This window comes from Brachyhypopomus gauderio, chromosome 12 (genome assembly GCF_052324685.1).
Source record: "Brachyhypopomus gauderio isolate BG-103 chromosome 12, BGAUD_0.2, whole genome shotgun sequence".
Lineage (NCBI taxonomy): Eukaryota > Metazoa > Chordata > Actinopteri > Gymnotiformes > Hypopomidae > Brachyhypopomus > Brachyhypopomus gauderio.
In genome coordinates, this window is record NC_135222.1 from 7,433,452 (window position 1) to 7,455,754 (window position 22,303).

The 22,303-nt window shown below is 45.7% G+C and overlaps 1 protein-coding gene across 1 annotated transcript in view; it reads right to left on the reverse strand.

The window, feature by feature from the left end:
* Positions 1-22,303, reverse strand: part of patj (PATJ crumbs cell polarity complex component) — a 76,058-nt gene that overhangs the window by 45,119 nt on the left and 8,636 nt on the right. Inside the window, 16 exon segments of the mRNA XM_077024805.1 lie at positions 1,719-1,778; positions 3,372-3,482; positions 3,716-3,893; positions 4,195-4,266; positions 4,421-4,495; positions 5,810-5,903; positions 6,351-6,438; positions 6,795-7,100; positions 8,590-8,706; positions 8,886-9,095; positions 15,481-15,678; positions 16,108-16,281; positions 17,980-18,114; positions 18,219-18,275; positions 19,475-19,554; positions 21,638-21,766. Of these exon segments, the coding sequence (XP_076880920.1) occupies positions 1,719-1,778; positions 3,372-3,482; positions 3,716-3,893; positions 4,195-4,266; positions 4,421-4,495; positions 5,810-5,903; positions 6,351-6,438; positions 6,795-7,100; positions 8,590-8,706; positions 8,886-9,095; positions 15,481-15,678; positions 16,108-16,281; positions 17,980-18,114; positions 18,219-18,275; positions 19,475-19,554; positions 21,638-21,766 (2,084 nt within the window).

Consider the following 22,303-nt stretch of genomic DNA (forward strand, 5'->3'; position numbering starts at 1 on the left):
TACACACACACACACACACACACACACACACGTGTTCAGGTTACCACTGCACTACCTGAATAAAAGGGGGCCATTTGCTGGATATTTATCAGATGACTGCAGTGTTTAATCAGTCCCTGACTGATCTGTTAGCATTAATCAGCCATTAGTGCCTCTTGCTAAAGACCTGTGGAGGAAGTTACACAGCAGAGAGTGGCCCTCTTAAGAAAGATGAGTACCTGTTTCGATTCTGTAAGCGAAAGGCCCACTTACTCCTGATTAAGAGCTAATGAATATTGCATCAGCCAGAGGTGTTCAAGAAGCAGTTAATTTTATATGCTGTGTTTATGTGGGTGAGGTGTGTGTGTGTGTGTGTGTGTGTGTGTGTGTGTGTGTGTGTGTGTGTGTGTTTTAAAGGTAGAATCTAATCACGGCCTTCAAACTAATGTGGCGTCCAAACTTAATTTACTTTTGCAAACTTCCTTGAGGACTCAAACCAAGAATTACTTATGACTTTCTCTGTTCTAATTGTTCCAGTTTTGAACCCTTAGTGGTTACTGAATCTATTTAATACTCTTTTCCCCTCCTCCAAAAGAGACTGCTCTTCAGATGAAATGTTAATTAAAGTGTACAGTGACTAATAAGTAGTCCTGCTCAGATTGTGCTGAATAATCTGATATTCCCACAAGACCAGCAGGATTCAAATGTCTGAAGAAGCAATTAGGACAATAACCCTTTTAAAAAACATTATTGCCAAGATAAAACTGTATTAATCAAAAAAATCTGGCCACTCAGGGACTCGGTCAGAGAAATCGTCCCTATGGGAATGACACCATTTACCAGGAAATATGCTTTTATCCCCTCACTGTCTTTAAGTCGTTAAGAGTAGCTGTGATATTGATTTACAGGTGTCCATATCACCTGGACCGAGAGCCGCACTGCAGATCGTCGGGAGAGGAAGTTGCCTAGGTGCAAATTCATGTTGGTCACTTGAGGCATGATCATCTGCTGACGTCTTTTTACATCAGTCACCACGATGGTGCCACTAAATTCTACAGTAACGCCACCAAATCAAGACACTGTGGAAGTCTTCGTTGGTAGACTGGATGAACTACGAACTAAATCTGTGTGATGTGAAATAAAGGAAAGGTACTTTCCAGAATCATCCCATAAGATGGATTTTCCCCCAGAATTATCCCCAGATTTCAGGTGTGTCGGAGAAAGGAAAACACTGAAGTAGACAGTGCTGTAGTGACACAGACAGAGGCTGTTCTAGAGGACTCTCACGGGAGATAAGAGGCCTTAGCCACAAACCAGTGCTTATTAATCAACACCAAGTGGTTAGCAAACCCATAATGCATTTCACCACTGACTGTCTCGGACCCTGGAGATTTGCCTTTTTTCAGAGTTGTACTTTAAGGTCCAATTGAGCAATTCATATCCAACTGAAGAACAACCCTGTTGGAATACAACCAAACTTGTACAGCAGTAAGGATAGAAGACAACTGTGCTATACCAATAGACCCCTGTAACTGAAGAGCTGAAGTTGTGCTTGAAGCCATGTGTCATTATAGAGCATGTTTAGTGTGGATTCACTGTTTGTTTATTCAGGGAAAATTTATTTAGTCTGTTATCGAGATTTATTTTGGCTCAATAAACCAGATTCAACAGACAGAAAGAGACAAGAAGAGAGAGAGAACGAGAGAGAGAGAGAAAGGATGTCAGAAGCGTCTACTTACCGGCATGCCTTTCCTTTTAGCTTTGTGCTGTCTTATACTGGATGCTGTGACTGAAACAGGCTGCACTCCCACACACCACCAGACACAAACACAAACACACACCAACAGAGAGCGTGAGCATAATCAATTATCTTCCTTTCAAGGGCATGACACACATGCACACATACACAGTGAATAGAGACTGTTTGTTTTCAGTGACATGAGATGAATGTCAATGATTTTACATCCCTGCTGTAATGTTCCATGGGCCTTTGACTTGAGTAACAGTGTCTGGACACCTCTCAACTGTGTGGCCACCTCAACTGTGTGGCTCTTATTCCAGGCTCCTGTCTTATCTGTGCCACTACATAACTGTACCAACCTTAAAAATGAAATACCGTTTCAGCACAAGTGCCATTTTCCTGATGCCATAATAAGGTCCTAAACAATGCAACTCAAGGTTCTTCACGCTGAAGAAATTCATATGCTCTCTCATATACATCTTACTATACCCATCACATTCGAGATAGTTTCTGATTCAGTTTTATATTAAGTTTGATGCCTTTACATACAGGTAAAGCACTTCTACGAAAAGAAGAAGAAGCTAGCACCAAGATCAGAAGGTGATGACATGCTCCGAGCTGAAGCCCCAGAGACTTCACCCACCCTAATGTGCAGGGCCAGATGGATTGGACTTTCTCTTATGTACAGTTGAGCTGAACTGTGCTACTTTTTGGCACTGCACGTCACACCAATGCATGCAACGCCACTATGGAGCCATTCAGCACGTCTCTGTATAAATGCACCTGTATAAATGGTAATCGTGCAAAACCAACCGGCTTTAGACTACATACGGTGCAGCTGGGGCGTGAGGCACAAGTGCTGCTCCAACGTTGCTGACCCTAGTGATGACCTTAAGGACATTATCTCTTCATTACAAGAGCAGCTTACTGGGACTGTGAGCCAGGACGGTTGATAGGACTTATGGGATGTTTGTGGCAAAATTTGGTCAAATTAGAAGCATGAGACATTATTATTGCCATTTATACTATTGATGTCTTGTTTGGAGATGGCCTTCTGGCAAGATGGCCTTCTGGCATGGTATACCGATTTGTATCTAGACAGTTTTTTGAAGGAATGGAAGGAGTTAATTTGCTGCTTACGTCTCATATGCTTGTTTCGTTCCTGACTGGATTCTTATGAATGTCTCTGTGTCTGTTGTATGTGGAAGCAGGCACCAAAGTCAGGAGGTGAGAACGTGCTCTGAGCTGAACTCTCCGAGGTCTCCTCAACCATTCTGTCCATCCATCCCTTCTCTCTCTCCCTCTCTCTCTCTCTCTATTTTTCAATCTGATCCAAATCCTCGTTAGATTACTTGCCTGTCTGATGTTAGAAAAGCACCCTCATGCTGAAAGATCTCACTATAATCCACGCGGGAAAATCTAAATCATGGTTCTCCTGAATCTTGCTGAAATTCTAATAATGCTCCAGTTCAAGTACAGACACTGCCATTTGTGGTCACGAGGTTTGTTTCTATTCTTTCATCATAAAGGGGGGGTGGGCAGTGTGCCGTAAACAGGACCCTCACTGAAGCAGGGTGATTTAGAGCCAGAAACGCAGGAGGTTGTAGGGGGTGTTTATGGGTCATTTAGAGAGGTTGGTGGGGAGTGGTACCCGGGGCGTGGAGGAGAGGCTCTGCACGATGAACACCACGGGGCTCGGAGCAGCTTTAATGGCCTGCACGGCCTCTTCATGGCTGGCGTTCTGCAGATCCACTCCGGACACCTGAGGGTGGTGGTATTGTGTTAACCCGTGAGAAACTTTTGTCGTCTTTTTGTGTTGCTGTTGTATTGTTTAAATAATGTTCTGTATTGTTTAACTAATGAATTGAATTTGTATGTTGTGTGTGGTAGGTAATAGTTATGGAACCAACAACTCTACTGGGACTAGAGAGAGAGAGTGTGTGTGTGTGTGTGTGTGTGTGTGTGTGTGTGTGTGTGTGTGTGTGAGCTGCCCACCTGTAAGATCTTATCTCCAGTTTTGAGAGCGCGTGTGCGTCCTGCAGGACCTTCTTGCAGCACCTGTTTAATGAAGATGCCCTTCAGTTCCTCTCCGTTCTTCAGACGCTTTATAACTGTCCGCCCTCCCACGATACTGATACCCAGAGACTCTCCTGGCTCTGGCCACACTTCCACCCTAAACACACGCACAAATCAACCCGATCAAACGTCTCATTTACAACACACAGCAGAGGTCAATCCAGCCCGTTCAACCTCCCAGCCATTCCACATTCTTTGCTGTGTTTTAACTCTCGACACAACGAGGTAATCACGGGATCTTCTGCTCATGGTTACCTTGTCCTGATTATGGTCCTGGAATGGATTAAGGGTCTGAGGACTAGACTAAATATCTCTGCCACAATTAACCACTACCGCATGCAGAGACACATGCAGACAGCCACAGAGAGGCGGGGGTCCCTGATAAGGGAGACAAATACCTGCGTGGGGGACCCCAGTGACTAAAGATGGGGGTTTCCTCTCCCTCTCCCTCCTCCCTCTCTGGCAGATTACTGAGCACACACACAACCAACAATTAAGCAAAAACTTCAGTGGACCACAACCACAAAAGCCAATATTTGTTTCGTTGTGCTCACATAAAGGGAACCAAAACCCAATCATGCAATTTAGGATGTAATTTGGATTTAGGAAGTAATGATCTGGTACCCATGCGCTTCTCGCATCCCAATGAAACCCTGACTCCTCCTCTTCCTCCTGGCAGAGGAAGGCAGCTGTGAAGACCTGTGGGGGGTGGGGGAGTTACAAAATAAAAGCACACACAGTTCCACCACAAAATCAAAGATCATAAAATAAATAAATAAACAAAATAAAAGCCAATCCTCCCATTTTTCCCCCACATTTAAAATTCTGGCCAACAATCAGATTTATACAAAATCCAAACTCGTTTAAATAAAAAAACATGTAATGATATGAATTTGAAAAATGTAACAGCAGAATGTCACACTGACAAATTGCTTTTGGGGCAAGAGGGAGGAAAGGTAAAGCAAAATGCCATTTATTTTATTTGGTGATGAAAACGGGATTTCGTAATGAGACTCGGTGACATTGTTGACTGAACTGTTGAAGTAGCCTGTTCATTTTCCCTTAATGAATGATGGGACGAAGATGCACAAGTCAAACTTGAGGCATGGCTTCACCTTTCTGTTAATGCTGAAATAACACTGGTATACACCCCCCCCATCATTCTCCATCACACACACTCTCAGCCCCCCCCCCCCCCCCCTTTAGACTGCTGCCACCCTCACTCAGCCTCCTGCACGTCTACTTTCTCTCTTTGCCTTGATGTGATACTGGTGGCACAATCACAGAGACCTATTTGACATGTGACATCCCTTCCTCTTCATATGGTACAACTGTCAGCTGTGTATGCAGGCTCTGTGTGCAAACCACCCTGCGAGACGTCTTGGAAACGTTTCCCTAACATATGGGCACAACCTTGCAATTAGTAATTACTTGATCCGAAAAGGTATATATAGAATGGAATCGAGAGGAGAGTTAGGTTGTAATGTTGACATTAGTCCAGCAGGTGGGGCTGTGATACCACCAAGAACACAGAGCAAACAATTAAAAGCAATACAGCAGACACTAAACCAACACAGACACACAGACACACACACTAACAGACACACACACTAACAGACACACACACAAACAGACACACACACAAACAGACACACACACAAACAGACACACACACAAACAGACACACACACAAACAGACACACACACAAACAGACACACACACAAACAGACACACACACAAACAGACACACACACAAACACACACACACAAACACACACACACACAAACACACACACACACAAACACACACACACACGTCTAATCCTCAAAAGTCTAATTGCAATGTCGGGTGTATCTGACAGTAAAGACAGGGTCTCCTCCATGCAGTTTGCAAAACACGACACCATAATTATATGCTTTTGCTCCCCCACGATCTGCCAGTGTTTTAGTAAACAAGAACAAGAACAGAACGACCATCCAAGACGGAGAGTGAATGTGCGGTTGTGTCTCACTCTGTGTCCGTGTCCGTCAGAGTGAGCTCAGACCCTCCGTTCCTGGAGTCAGAGTCGCTCTCTGCCACCTCCACCCAGGATCTCACCTCCTCACCTGACACGCACACACACACACGCACACACACACACACACAATCAACCCAGACAGCAGGACACAGCACATAATGGTCATAACTGAACTGCCATTGGCAATCCCTGCCTAATAAAAAATAAAGGAGATTATGGAGATCACAACAACCCAGCATCCCGTCAGAATGAGGAACGAGAGGAACGTCCTCAGGCTGTGGAACACCTGAGCTGTTATTTACAGGTGTGTTACACGAGGGGGACATTTCAGCTCGACAAACTAAACTGACGTACTGTTGGTCAGGGAGAGCTTGTTGCACACAAGATGATCTCGCACTCAAGCATCTAATCTCTTCTCAGCTGGCTTATATTGTGAATAGTTTGAACACTAATTATTCGAGGATTCACACATCCCCCGGGAGGAAGTCTGCGTACCCATGAACACCACAAACTAACAGTGTTGGTGTGGACTCACCAAACGACTGCTGCGGGGGTCTGCTGGAGAGTCCTAGTTCTGCTAGAAAGTCCTCTTCATCCTGGATCAGAGCATCCTCATCCATACCCTACAGAAGCCAGACAAAACAAGTGAACTCGCACAGCCATGGTGTCCTGGACCACTCAACATGCTACAGGACTGCAGGACTACAGGACTACAGGACTACAGGACTACAGGACTACAAGACTACAGGACTACAAGACTACAGGACTACAAGACTACAGGACTCCACCCTGGCATGTGCAGATCGTTGGGATCACTTTATTGCAACATTTTTAAATGAACTTCGGCCTCTTTTGCGGTGTGTTTGGTTAGTCCAAATCTGCTCACAGTGGTAGGATTCCCCCCACTCGACAACAGTACAACAGTAACACACACCTGGGCAGGTACACGGCGCACCCGTAGGCTCTCGGACAACCTCACCTGCTGATGGATGACATGTGCGCTAATGAGTTGGTAGGGCTTAGACACGGCTGGGTCTTCCGTAGAAGGTGACTCCTTCTTGAGGTATGACGAACTGTTAAAACTGTCTAAACTCTGTTCTCTCCTTTCTTCCTCCTCGTCCTCCTCCTCCTCTATCACTTCCTCTTCGTCCACAGTCATCTCCCTCTCCATGCCCGTCAGGACGTCACTGGTGATCAGAGGGGAGGTGTAGCGGGGCATCTCGTCCAGAATCAGCTCTGGCTCGTCGTCCAGGTCTTCTGGAAGTATGGAGCCGTCCCCAAAGCCCTGTTCAACATGGACACACATCTTAAATAAAAATATATTTTTTTTAATGCAAAGATGAGGCCTTAGAACCTGAAGAGTCCTGAAGGGATACTGGCAGGTCCAGAGGAAAACATAACACAGCCCATTTTAAAGGAGACAGAGTGTTCTGGCAAATCCAATAACCACAGAGACAGGACGAGCGGGTCAAATCCAACGGTCGGATGAGGAACGGACCGACATCTTATTCTCATGTGTGTTGCATTCAAGTCAGACTCATTCCACTCGGATGCAAGATGAAACGGGCCTGAATCCAGACATCACTGGAGAACTCATCTCATGGTCAGCATCCATAACACATTAACCCACCGTGCACGGGGCCATTTGTGTCATAGAGGTTTAGAGTTACACTTGGATGTGGAATATGTCATGCTTTGCCTTAACGATCATTCTCATTTTTAGACCATGTTTTAAGACACTTTCAATTTAATACATGTTTGAAGATCTAGATTTTTATAATAACGAAGAAAAAAAAACAAGCACATCTTGCTAACCCGTCTGTAAAGGACTGTGGAAGCCTGACTTTCTAATGTCTCTATCTCATGAAGTACTTAATTTTATGACGCCCGCACACTGAAAGGAGGCCTTTCATGTGACTAAAGCCCAGACGCTCCTCACGGGGTGGCCCCTCTCCTTAGCCCTTTATCCCTTCTCTTGTTCTTATCGTCTAGATCAGAAACATCTGATCGGCAACTACAGAGAGAGAGAGAAAGAGTGAGGGAGAAAGACGCCTCCTCCTGTCTGTCTGCATACAAAGCAGGCCTTTCATCGCAGCTCCAGGGTTCTGGCTTGTCCTCTTCTGGCCAAGACGCGCACACTCTCACACACACACACACACACACACACACACACACACACACACACACACACACACACACACGTAAAGATTATAAGAGCTGAAAGTGCACTTTTTTCCCCCTGTGCTGCTCCGATCTGTCGACTCAGCTCCTTTCCTTCCCCTCCCCTCCCGCGGCCCAGAACCAATTTGCCATGAAAAATGTGCAGGGTCTAAAATCTTAATGGTGCAATTAGTCTCGTTTTGAGTAGATTTACGGCAGCACTTGACTCAGCCGCCCCAATTACATCTTTGCTAAAATTCAAGGATAATACGGCCGTGCATCTCAAAAGCTGAACGAGAGAGCGAGCGAGAGAGAGAGAGAGAGAAAGAGGGGACTGGACATCACCTCTAAAAGTTTTCTACCATAAGCACCAGTTGCTTAGTCCACTACACCCCCCCCCCCTTTGAATAGCAGCCTGTGTGTGGCCATGTTGGATCACTGAATGTCAGGTCTTCCTATTTGGCCAGTTGAGGAGTGAATGAGTGTTGTAATATAATGTAAACGTCATTCACTCCTTTGGCAAGAGCTGCTGTCCAGAGAGAAGCGTGTAAAGCAACATGGTAGACGGGTGTGGAGCTGTAGAGCCTCCCCGGTGCGGCCAGTGGGGCCGATACCTTAGGCACAGGCAGCTGAGGATGGGTGAAGACCTCCCGCTCCTCCTGCTGCTCCCGCTCCTCCTGCAGGTCTGCTGCAGACTGGGACACCTGCTCCACACTGCTCCTCTCCTCTGCCTATCAGCCAACACACACACACACACACACACACACACACACACACACACACACACACACACGGGGTCCTTAAAGATTTTTTTTTATTTTTTTTAAAGCAGCCCAACACCAACACATAAAACAGGTGTTATAAGGAAGAATCCTTCGGTAGGCACCCTCTGAAGGCCACTAGATCTTACCCCGAGGGGTTTCCTGATGCCCAGGTAGACTTTGCCCGGAGGGGCTGCCTTGAGCACCTCCACAGCCTGGGCCAGAGTGCAGTTGTCCATGTGGGTGTCGTTGACAAAGACCAGCTGGTCTCCAGGGAGCAGGCCCCCATGGCTCTCCGCCACCCCTTTAGCCACCAGCGAGCGGATAACTATCACCAAGCGTGTAGTGTCCAGAGGGTCCTGCAGAGGGCAGCACAGACCACAGCAAGCATGCTCGGTTACACAGAAGCAGAGTGAATGACAAGCCTGCATGCATTCCCACATGAGCGCGCGCGCGCGCACACACACACACACACACACACACACACACACACACACACACACACACACACACACACACACACACACCCCCTGAAGCGGTGCAAGTAGGGTTTATAAAGAACACGTTGGACCCATTCTTTGCACTACAGATCTTTCCTGACCAACATAGTGAACATGGTGTTCATGTCTGTAGGCCGCACACCCACACACACACCCCCCCCCCCCTCAAACACCTGCTTGACCAGGCATAGCACAGGACCTAAGGGAAGACAGAGGCAGGAGAGGGTTAACCAACCGGGATGCAGGCATTCCAGCCAGAACTTTAAAAGAAGGGTTTAAAAAGCCAAATGCAGACACCGTGGTCTGCGTCTCTTCCTCACGACCCATGTGTCACGGTATCAATCACGCTCCCACCAAGTTACACCATTAAACTGTAATTCAGCTCCAATTTGATGTCTCTGACAATATATTTGATGACCCATATGGACAGTTTTTATGTGACGAGCGACGATATAAAAGTGATTAACAAGTGGTTATTTGAGTAGAAAGGCTAAAGCAGCAGCAGTATCATTAGAGAGCTCATCCATCTGACCACGACAGGGGGAAATATTTACGACCCTAGCTGCTTTGAGGAGAGGGTGATGGACAGGGGGAAGATCCCATGGCCAGACCGTCTAGTGCGGGGGAGAAAGCACCGGCACAAAGTTCAACGCAGTCCATGCGTACGCCGACGTTTACCAATATCTGTAATTACTGATGGTTTGTGTAATAATACCAGGTGGAGGGCGGACCAGACAGGTGGCCTGGAGCCCCTAGACAGGGAGAGGAGGAAGTGTGGCGAGCTGAGAGCACCTAGCTGGTGACCCAGAGCATTTACTGGCCCATCATTACACAACAGAGCAGGGCTGCAGAGTAAGCAGAAAAGAAGGGATGAAGTGAGGCCTGCTGAGATAGAACAACTCCAAGAGGGGAGGGACGGAGAGGTGGGGGGGGGGGGGGACACGGAGAGGCTGAGAAAACCAGAAAAGACGAAAGAGAAAGGAACAGAGGAGAGCATGAGAGAGAGGAGTGGAGGGGAGGGAGGGCACAGAATGAGAGAGAGAGAAAAAAAGGAAAGGCGAACAGGAAAAAGTTGGAGAGGGGATTTGAAGTTCCACTCCAGCTGGCCCTTTCGGAGGACACTGGCTGCATTGTGTGGCTGCGGAGCTACAGCCAAGCGCGCTCCTCTCTCCCCCCCACCCCCCCCCCCCCCCCCCCCCACCCCCCCGCGTCCCACATGGCCAGTGATGTCAGCTGTGCAGCTGGAAACAGCAAGGGGAGCGGAGCAGGCCAGAGGGAGGCACGCTGGGAGCACGCTGGGGTCTCACAGCACCACAGGGCTCGGCAGCAACAGGCCACGCCAAGCCGCCGAGCATGGCACCGGGAACAGACAGAGAGCTGGGAACATATTCACAAGGCTGTCAGCAGGGAGGAGAGAGAGAGAGGGAGAGAGAGAGAGAGCGAGAGAGAGCAAAAGACGGAGAAAGGCATAACAAAGAATGAGGGAGAGCAAGGGAGACAAAGAAAGAGGGAGAGAGGAGAGAGAGAGAGAGGGAGAGAGAGAGAGAGCGAGAGAGAGCAAAAGACGGAGAAAGGCATAACAAAGAATGAGGGAGAGCAAGGGAGACAAAGAAAGAGGGAGAGAGAGAGACTGAACGAGAGAGAGAATGTGTGTCCCATTTCTTGTTTATGTTTCTGGTTCCATGCAGTTTTGATTTAAGGGTGCATATAAACCAGCTCTCTTCAGAGGGTGCAGCTGCCTTCCATGTTACGGGTGTGAGTTTTCAGGACACAAAACAGCGACTGTCCGGCAGCACAACTACTGTATACAAACTGCTACACTTCGCCCACAACATGCTGTCATTGTTAAGTCTTAATACGAGTGGGTTTTCTCAGAAACAATAAAAGCGATCATCTTGTACATTTTAAAACCCATCAGGAGTCACAAGGCTAAAAACAGCCACCCCAACTCGGGCTAAAACTATGAAGCATTTCCCTGACGCATTTTTTTGGCCTACATACAGATGAAGCGGTTTGGTCTGTACTGATGGATGGGGTAGTGTAGACCACCAAACTGCCTCACTGGTCTTCTAACCTCCCATTCCCCGTCTTTCTCTCTCTGAAAGTGGACAGCAGGCGATCGGGGGATTGGAGATTTAGTTCAGTGTATCTGCTTTAGCAGATAAAACCACCCGCTCTGAGCAGAGAGATCCCTGCGGCCCAGCACCCACGAGGGCCAGGGGTTAAAGGTCGTCAGCAAGGTGTCAGGGTGGACGTTAAATCTATGCTCCGCCCTGAAATCATCTGCTCCACGCCTGCTCACCATTTCACCCTGCCCCTTAAATCTCACCTAACCAAATTTCAGGAATCCTTTCTCTCTCTCGTTTCTTGTTTTGGAACGACAACCTCACACCCACACCCCACACATCCCCCTCGCTTTGCTCTCAGCGATCGTCTCTTGGGTGAGACGGAGGTCTGGACGGGGCCGCTGTTCCTATGACGTAGATGGCCGACGTGCTAGCAGTGACCAAAACATCAGGAGTACGAGAAACACCAAATCCCCCTCAGCTCCCCCATGGCAGAAACGCCACACGCATTATTCTCCTTACCCAAAAGCTTTTAGAATGACCTTCAACATGCTTATTACTAGCTACATCTCAAACAGATGCCTACGTGTAATATTATGTATGGTATTACACAGGCATAGAAAGGAATAGGACAGGAACTGTGAAAATTTAAAGGACAACATTTGGAAGAGAGGTTAAATTTCAACGTTCAGGCCGTTGCGGCCTTGTGGAGCAAAACTTTCTCAGGGAAAGACGGAAGGATTTCGTGACCTAGCCCCCCCCCCCCGCCCAGCCACTGGCACCGGAGATCAACCAGGGCGCTGGAGCCCCACCTCAGAAGAGCCCCACCATGGGAGAGCCACGTTGTGGAGAAAGGCCGTAATGCTCTTTCCTGCTGGAAACGTTAGGTGTTTGGAAGTGCGCTGTATTCAATCAATTTGCTTTCCTGTCGTGGCAAAAAAAAGAAATTTCCCCTCAGTGAGTTTCTGGTGCTGTAGGGCCACAGGATAAATAAACAAAGAGTAAATAAATAATAAATCACAGGTGATTTATGCCCCTTGTGTTAAACGTTCCACTAAACGGTGTATTGATGTGCAGGTACGGCTATTTTGACTGCCAAAAGGGGAAAAAAATCTGTTAGATTTTCGTTTCCTTGGCAGACAGGAACCCTATGAATTATTTGAGCCACGTATACAGTGGAGGAAATATATCTGTATCCCTACCACAGAGAGAAGCACACAGAGAAGGAATCTACAGTAAATATGGCCCGTGTTCTTGCCAGTTTTTTCTGAAGAGGGTCTCTTCTTGCTGAAGGGTCTTCAAGAAACAATATGACCCAGTTTCTTCAGTCAAAAATCCCTATTACATCTAACTGGTTTATTTTTAATAAATAGAGACATAATTTTCTCCTTCATCACCTTTTTGGAATGACTTTGACATTGTCTTACACACAATGTTACTACAGGCCCAGCTACAAATATACTTTTCAGTTCCCTCACCATGGGACAAGTCTTTAATCATTCTCCTTTTCAAAGCAGCATTAGGGCGTGACTTCACACGTGACCTACAGTTGTTGGTCAAAAAAAAAAAGCACCACAAAAACATTTAAATGGCCACATGAATCCAATCCTATTTAAAGTGAATTCATCCTGACCGAGAGCTTCAGATCAGGTGTTTAGCTCAAGGGGTCTCCATTAATCTTCATTAGCACCATAGCATGCAATACCATGGGGGTCCTTGACATCAAGTCACATACTGCTAAAAACCACAGCATCATGCTTCTCACTCACAGATCATCGTCCACAGAGCAAAAAAAAAAAAAAAGACAATCTTATTGTCATCGCTTTTTGGCAACCCTGCAGTTAAGGCTGTCATTTATGGAAGAAATATGACCATCACACAGCCAATGTCCTGCTATTATGTCAGCAGTGGGGTCCCATCAATCTAGCTACCGCTACGGCCTCTACTGGCAAGGCCAAAACTTGGGGGTAAGTCTAGCTGATAGGAGCAAACAGGTGATCGGAGAAGACACATTATTATAGAGAGAGAGAGAGAGAGAGAGAGAAAGATAACAGGAGAAAGACATGTAGAGTGAGCGCGAGAGAGAGAGAGCGTGAAGTGAGCGATAGAGAGAGAGAGTGTGCTAGGGCCCATTTGGAAGGTTCTGGAAGGCTGTGGGCATGTCTACAGGTCCTGCTCCTGCTCACCAAGTCTTATCAGCTCAAGCTCCTTGCCGGAGACACTACAGCAAAATCAATTTCCCCCTCACAGAACGCAGAGCTCCATGCCTGCCTGCCGGCCAGGGCAAACAAGAAAGGAAAAAGGGCGAGACGGCAAGGAAGAGACAGAACGTGGGAGAGAAAACGAAAGAAGAAAAACATTTTTAAAAACCCTCCTGCATAGGATCAATCTTCCTTTTCCACTACTTTGTATATTTTTGTCCAGTAACCTCCATCTATTATTAGTCATGACTGCTTTATAGCAAAATCTTGATAAGTCCCGCAGCACCAGACAGATTCAGTACGTGTGTGCGCACACACGAACCCTAAGTGAACTCGCCCAGGCTACACAGCCTGCCCTCGGGGTCTCTGGGCAGAGGAGCGGAGGGTGTGGGGAACAGAAGCAGGCAGACGGCACTAGGTGAGAGAGGCTCAGCTGGAGCTGAACACACAGATACTCGGTTCATGACTGAGGGGTGTGCGCTCGGGTCAATATGGCCTCCGTCAAAGCCCAAGACACAACAAGCACCAAAACTTCTCATTTCTCTTTGATGAGGATCACAGAAAAAAGGCTATTTTATATATACACACACACACACTCGCACTATACATATACATAACAATAGCATACACATACATCAGTGTTAACTTACTCCATATCACCGATTTCAAATGCAAAGCTCAGTGCAATGTTCAGCAAACAATGGGAAAGTTCCTAACTGAATCTCCATCCACCATTATTCCTCTCGATACAGAAAAAAGGAAACAATGAGTACAGAGTCAGCAAAACGTGGGGTCTTAATTCACTCCACACACACACACACACACACACACACACACACACACACCCTGTACGCCCATGTCAACCGTTCCCTCAGCACTCCTTCGTCTAAATTTCCCAATCCCTCATGGAGGTGAGGAGAATGGCAGAATTTAAGGGATCACTGCTCAGGTTACTGCAGTCTAGCTTCAATGTAATTCTGTCTGTGGGAGCTGCGGGCCCATCACTCAGAGAGGGCCCTGACAGGGTAAGAGGCATGTCCAACCATTAAAACGTGATCTCCCTTCAACCCCACCCATTTTGGGACCCGTGCCGACACCCTCGCCCTCATATATTATCTCTCAGATAAAGCTGCGGAGGTTTCGGCCCTTCAGAGCAGCCTCGGCCTGGCTCGAAATCAATCGGAATTTCTCGTTTTCCTTGTAATATTAAAAGCACAGAAAGGTCCCTGAGGGGGAGAAATAAACTGAGTTCTGATGCATCTCAGTGTCTGTTCATATTTAACAATAACCCATATATTGCTTTTCATTAGCCAATTATTGCTGATTTAAAAATCAGGCTGTGTGTGCACAGTGATTAGAAGGCTAATGTAGGGAGGAGAAAACGCAGCCTTTGGAAGTAAGTGAGCAGGGCAAAAGGCTACTGATATTTGGCATTAGGCCAAATAAACAATGGTGAACCTTGCCAGAAAATTATTGTGGCTTCCTTTAGCTCTGTGCCCAATGACTTTTGACATTAGCACACATTCCCTGTGATCACACTTCAGGAGAGTCAAGCAGTATTAATTGAATTAAGGATTTTCTCCAAGAGGAAAATCTGTGGAAATGTTGCAATATGAAAAACTAAATTAATTTGGTTCGTAGGGGAATGCACTTTGCGCAGATATAGTTCAAATGGCCGATTTCGATATTTTGCAATTTGCATATATTCAAAAGGCAGAGTAAGTTTACTATTTGAGAATTCTTTTTTTTCTTGGACTATCAAGACAGAGAGCGAGTGCGAGAGAGAGAGAGAGAGAGAGAGAGAGAGAGAGAGAGAGAGAGAGAGAGAGAGAGAGAGAGAGAGAGAGAGAGAGAGAGAGAGAGAGAGAGAGAGAGAGAGAGTGAGCAAGGAGCACAGACATGTACATATGGTAATCCAGAATGCTGGCCTAAGAGACCCACCTGGTAATCCAGAATGCTGGCCTAAGAGAGACCCACCTGGTAATCCAGAATGCTGAAGCCAAGGCCTCGCTCCCCTTTATCCAGCTCCAGAACCTGCACTTCCGGAGCCCAGAGAGCCAGCTCCCCATCTTCATCGTCTTCCTCTCCACTCTCCCTCTTCTCTTCCTCTCTCGCTGCACGGCCCGGTTCCACAACCTTTCTCTGCTCGGCAAGCTCCTGCGGCGTCACTGGTGTCTAGTGGAACGGTGAAGGAGCACGCTGCGTTTACTACACGTTTTTATGTAAAGCGACTGCACAGAAGGCACGCTGCCAAAATGAATAAAGGCAAGCTCTTCCTAAATGAAGATGGAGCCCTTCAACCTACAGTTCAGTAAGTAGAAGAACAGATTAGGTTGCTAAATTTAGGATGACCTAAAGTGCACTGGATATGAAATCAAAAGCTGACTGCGAGGTTCGTGTAGAAAGTCAGCGTTAGCTCTCAACACCATCCACCTTCCTGAACACCAGGAACTTCCCCCTGGGATCATTAAAGTTCTGATTCTGAACTGTAAATGCCAACACGTTCATTAAGAACTACAGCATATAGGCACTTCTGTTATGCGAGTGTTAGTGCAACTGGTGGCGTGATGCCCACGTGTGCCCGCGTGCGCCCACGTGCGCTACCTCCTGCAGGCTGACTGTAGGACTGCTGGAGCTCCACTCTTCAGCATCAGGCTGGTACTCAGTCCCCTCCTTAGTGAGGCGCCTACAGCAAACCAGGGTGAAGGGAGGAGGAACCTCCCGCAGGAACGCCACGGCCTCCCGCCTGCTCTTCCCATACAGCTGCACTCCATTCACCTACACACACACACGCACACACACACACACACGCACACACACAGGAATAATAATCTTTATTTGTATAGCACCTTTCATACATATAGGCCACTCAAAAGTGCTTTAATAACACAGTGTGGTTATTATTCAACACATCAGATGCATATCCACAAACCTCTGAATATATCTGTAGTAAAAAGTCTTATGTCTGCTTGGCAAGAACCAGTCTTAAAAATTCAACCATTTTAGTAACCCTACTTCAAAAGATAACCTCACTGAAATGAAAGAGCCTCTCTCTTTCACACAGGTTCTTTTACTTTTATGGAAAGTAATTTTATTATGTAAAGAACATGAACTAAATGTAAGAGCATAATTTCCCTGTAAAGTCCTCAAACCTTGAGCTACTAAAAGAGCTACTAAATTATATACACCTGAATACTGATTCATGACTCTCGATCCCGACATTACTTCATTTTATTGCTGCATTTAAAACTGTGGAACTATCTGGAACCATCCTTAAATGGTTTGGGTCTTATTTAGAAGGCAGCAGTTGCTTTGTCAGGATTAGCAGTTATGAACCCAAGAGGACATTTTTTACATGCAGAATCCCACAGAGATCAGTTCTTGGTCCAATTTTATTCAATCTATACATATCCCATTAGACAAGATACATACAGACACACATGGTCTAGAATTTTCTCCAATTAAATAAAGACAGAGGTTTTGATATTTAGTGATACAAGATATGTTTGCACACGTCTTGAATCTATGGCTCTAAAAACTAAATGTTTTTACACGAAATGCCAGTGTTCCAAGAGACTCAGATCTCAGACGAAATTAGATGTCGTTCAAGTGTAATAATTTTTAAACTCCAGTTAAAAACATTTAGTTTGTCCTTATAACAAAGCTGTTTGACTACATCATGGCATCACTATTTTGGTCTTCCTCTAGGCTGAATACTTGTCATTGAAATTTATTGGATCAAGTAGAACCGATGGCCCTAAATATAGCAGGGGCAGCTTTGAGCCATCTGTCCAGGTCCAGGGGAGGATCTGGTCCCTCTACAGCCAAAACCTTCCTTCCATTCACCCTGCAACACTGATCTCGTATACGCCCACGGTGTCTCTTCAGGAAGTCTCTACAAGGATTTATGACCAGTATAGTTTCTACAAAATCTGACATTTCAAACAGGCATGTAAAAATTGCCCTTTGAGCTCTCCAAACTCCTAAGCCTAGCATTGAGCCTTGAAGAACCCCATGCTGCCGTAACCCCTTCTCCTGCACCAAAGCACCACCTCCAGGACCATGCTCCACCAGGAATGTTGCCAACAGCAACAGGCTGATGACACCACAGCCCATGGCCACCAAACACCAGTTTGCGGGGGGTGGAAGGGCATCAGAGGGGCCAGGAAGCGTAGCCTGCAGCGGACTGGCCATGCAGATGGTCTCGGTCAGACTTGGGAGCCCTCCTGCTAGAACATCCCTGCGCCAGCAGTGGCAGCAGCAGCACGCCTTCCTGGAGGCCTGGGGCTGGCAGGACGCAAAGGTCAGTCTACTAGAGGAAAAGAGAGGAGCTCCCGCCAACATCCGCCACAAAACAATAATCAAGCCCGGCCAAGCCGTGAGACCACCTGACCATAAACCCGACGGGAGAGAAAATGTGAATAAGGTGTTAGGGATTTGCGAGAGAAAATGCGGAACCACGCAAAACACGTTTACCTCAAGTAGTTCGTCCTCTGGACACAGTAAACCATGCTTGGCCACAGGACCCTCAGGGGCGACTGTGGAGATGTAGTGATGCCCGTCGAATGAGTCCAGTTCCACACCCAGACGCATGGTGTGAATTGGGAGCAGCTGCAGGGAGAAAAAATGACCTTTAACCAAATTCTGGTACAGATCAGAGTGAATGTCTTTCTTCACACCATTTGGAAAGGCCTCCGTGCGTGGCACTCTCCTACCTTAGAGTACTTCTGTAGCTCCGCGTCATCCTCAATGACAGGGTCTAGTTCAACAACCTGAATGGGGGGGGGGACCTTCTTATTAAGTCTATTTAGGTCATTCCTTTTAAGGAGCTGTATACTTAAATTTAACATATTTAGCTACAACAAATTGTGGCTGCAAGTTAAAGACGTCCTGATAATGGCACAAACCGTTATGACATCAAAGTAAGCCTGCTTGATATGAAGAAAATGTGTGCTAATGTGCAACAATACAATTATGATATGACTTGCAATAAATAGTTTGAGTGTGCATATTGGCTAAAAAGTTCCTATGTATTAACGGGTAGTGAATAAAATTATTAGAGTAAAATGCACATAAATACCGATTATTAATTTAAATAAGTTTAACTTCTTCTGTAGCCTTTAAGTATAGAAAGAAAATGTGCATCTCCATCTGAAGGAGAAAAATGAAAAACAAAACGTACACTAACGAGAACAAGAGCGTACACAACATTCAGTGTCTGACACAGAAGACTTATAGAGAGCAGAACAATCTGAGGGTAGATAATGGAGATAATGGTTAGTTGGGGCTTAATATGATTGGCCAAATGGTGTGAATGTTTCATGACGGGTCAACTAAGAATAATAGTCTTAATTTACATGAGCCATGCAAGTGAATATGATCATATGTTTATCATGATGGTGAAAATTTATGGGTCAAGACTAGTTCAAATATTTCTGTTCCTTCATGTCTAGGTGTCTGTATATTAAATATTGTCAATGAATGAAAGTTCAAATTGTATTTGAATTAACGTAACTGATGTAAAAATACTGTGTGAGGCATCTAGAAATCATCCAGTATGTGAAATAATGCAAATGGCCCTTTAAACAACATGCATCATCATATTTCTTCAGGTTGTTGCTAAATAGGTATAGAGCAAGATCAGCTCTTGTACCAAATGCATGTGTGTGCTTTTCCAAACACGGAAAGAAAGAAAATCGTATCATTAATCGTATCGTTATAGCAAAGGCAAACAGCTAAAGAAAAACATCCATTATTTGCAAGATCATCCACGTGAGCTTCTTCAGGTCTAGCACTGCAACCTTGCATCCAAACTTAGGCTATTAAAAGCTTTTTTTTTTTTTTAAGTGTAAAGGTCTTTAAGAAATCTCTTAGCCAACACACCTCGGGAAGAATTTATGTTCTTACTTAGCTTTTATTAATACGACTTTCCCCTGTTTGTTTACCGTTTTATGCTCTGGTTTCTCCTTACCATAACGTCGTAGCGAGGTCCGAGAGCTTGCTCCCATTTGCTGTGCAGCTCCATCTCTGTCAGCGGGGCCGGCTCCCGCACTAAAACAAAGTTATAATGGCTGTGTTTAAAGCAAATTACTGTCATTTGAATGTGTGTGTGTGTGACGACATGCTACTTTAGTGCGAGGTGCTGCGGCAGCGATGAGCAATGGATGTCGTTTTGATTGATGAGAATAAAAAAATGAATCGGAAGGTGAGTGTACGAGTGAGGGGTCAGTGGGAACACCGCAAAAGCATCAGAGGTATTTACAGTATTGTGTAAAATAAGTGAGAGAGAGAGAGAAGTGAGGGAGAGTTGAAAGAAACATGTACAGGGAAGGGGGGGGGATTGGGGGTCAGATGAGCTCCTACAGTAATTTAAGTCACCCCCCCCAGGACGACAAGTAACCCCCTTCCCTTACACATGTAATCATTCCAGTCATCTCTCTCTGACAAGTCACAGAGAGTGAGAGACTAAAAGGAGAGAAAATGACACACACACACACACACACACACACACACACACACACACACACACACACACACACACACACACACAGACACACACACACACACACACACAAAGACGGAGAGGCCCGGCACATAGGCCTGATTAAATTAGCATTTCTCCACCGCCACTCACAACACCATTTATCATAAGTGTTTGACTACATTAATACAGCAATGCATCGCTTTCAGGTTGGGGACGCAAGATTGTAGCAAACATCTGCACGCCAGGTGCACAAGCAGGAGGAGGGACCGTCACATTTAAGCATTAGAGGAACCAAAGCTTCTGGGCCGAACATCACGTTCTCCAACAGCTTCACTACTTGTGCTTTAATTCCAAATTAGTGGCGAGGATGTTTTATATGACACAAAGGGCAGTAAATCCAACTCAACATCACAACATACACCACCATGATATTTTAATTGCTCACGATTGTTGGAGATTACTAGAGCTTCTCAGTCAGATTAACATATGCCTATTACCACTCCAAAAATATATATACTGAAAATACTCTCTTCAGCAATGTTTCGGGGCACATATTGGGGAATACACTGGAAACCGAAGGAGCACCCTGAGAAACTGGTTGAGAGTAATAGGTGACCAATATCCTACTTGGGCTTTTGAAGAACCAAAACACAGTCAACATCTGTTTCCAGAAAGCGTCGGCCTCACATGGTAAACACAGACCATGTTCATATTTAATGGCCCTTCCAATGAAATCATCTTTAAATATAAAATTCTACAAGCCCTTGCCAGTGCCCCCACATCACACGTCATCTTCATAAAGCCAATCGTCTGCGCTGTTACCACAGAGAAAACATGACACACATCTCGGCATTCACATCACCCAAGAGTGACATGATTTTTCGACACCACAAAAATAAGAGGAGGGGAAAATACTTGTGAATGTAAGCTTAAGAGAGAGATTGTTTTAGGTTAAGGCAGTTATTCAAGCGCTACAGTGGCTCCTGTGGGGAAATACGTCCCTGACAAGCAATCATTGTTATCCTAGACTTGTAGTGGCCCACTGCAACAGAGCACTGTATTTAGGAGTTTGGCAGGTACCAGGGCTTGTCTGGATTAATTAGGCCAGAGTGTAACACAAGCGTACAGCCAGCTCTAGGTATCCAGCAGGACTGCTCCACTGCTCCTATTCCTATACCTGCAGGCTAGCAGGACAGAATCTGTGCCTGGTTAGCACGAGCAGATGTGGAGCAGAGGAATGAGGAGTTGGGGTGGTGGGATGGAGGTTGGGGGGGGTATTACTGGGAAGTTTGCCTGAAGCTGCTCCCCACTACCTCCTATTGGGGAGTACTAGGACACTGGTTTCCTGGAACTGAAATCAGTACAATGAGACTGTTCCATGTATCTGTTGTAGAGGGACAGGTGATGAGAATGCAAAAACTGGAAATATTATCCTAAGCAAGATTTAGATTTTTCATGGACAATATATAGTTAATAAGTGTAAAGGGTAAGATCAGTTTCTTGATGAGAAGTATATGCTTGGATGGAAAACAGCAAGAACAAAGACAATATTTCAAAAAAAGTTCAGCCTGTCATACTGCCCCGTTACACTCTAAATCAGCACCTTTGTTCATGTGTGTGTGTGTGGTGGGGGGTGAAGTATGAGCTCACCTCTTCCACTGTGTTTGATCGCAGTTAGAGTCGACTCCACTGGCTCCATCACAGAGGACGCCTGAACATCTGCCCGCACCTTCATCTCTGCAGACCTCCTCAGAGACACACGGGAGGATTCTCTCTGGACTACACACACACACACACACACACAGCTTTGGTATTGGCACAGCATTTCTAACTGAAATAATCATCGTCTGTCCGATTTGCAGGTTTAATAAATGAAGACAAAATAATACATAACAATATATGCATCACCAACATTCACATTGACTGAAGACATTTTTGACAGAATCAAATGTGAATGTAGCTTTTTCATATTCCAAAACAGATGCTTAGAAGAAAGTTAGTTTAAAGGTCGTGTTCAGTTGGAGACAGACTGTCATGGAGTGCAATATTCCAGTAGTTTAACAACTATTTTGGCTTACAAACAAATTATACACAGAAGCATCAAGACACAGAGGGTCAGATGATGCACCAAATTTAATCCATTAGCAAAGAGTTGGTAGAAAATATGTTTATTTTCCTTTTCAGATTTCAAAATGCAAAGATATCAAAGTACGACTGCTAGTTAAGGCTCAGCTTTGCTTTTTAGCACACAGCCTGTCCAGGTTTGACAGAACATATGTGAACTGACCCAGGGTCAGCATGTGTAACTGCCTGAGG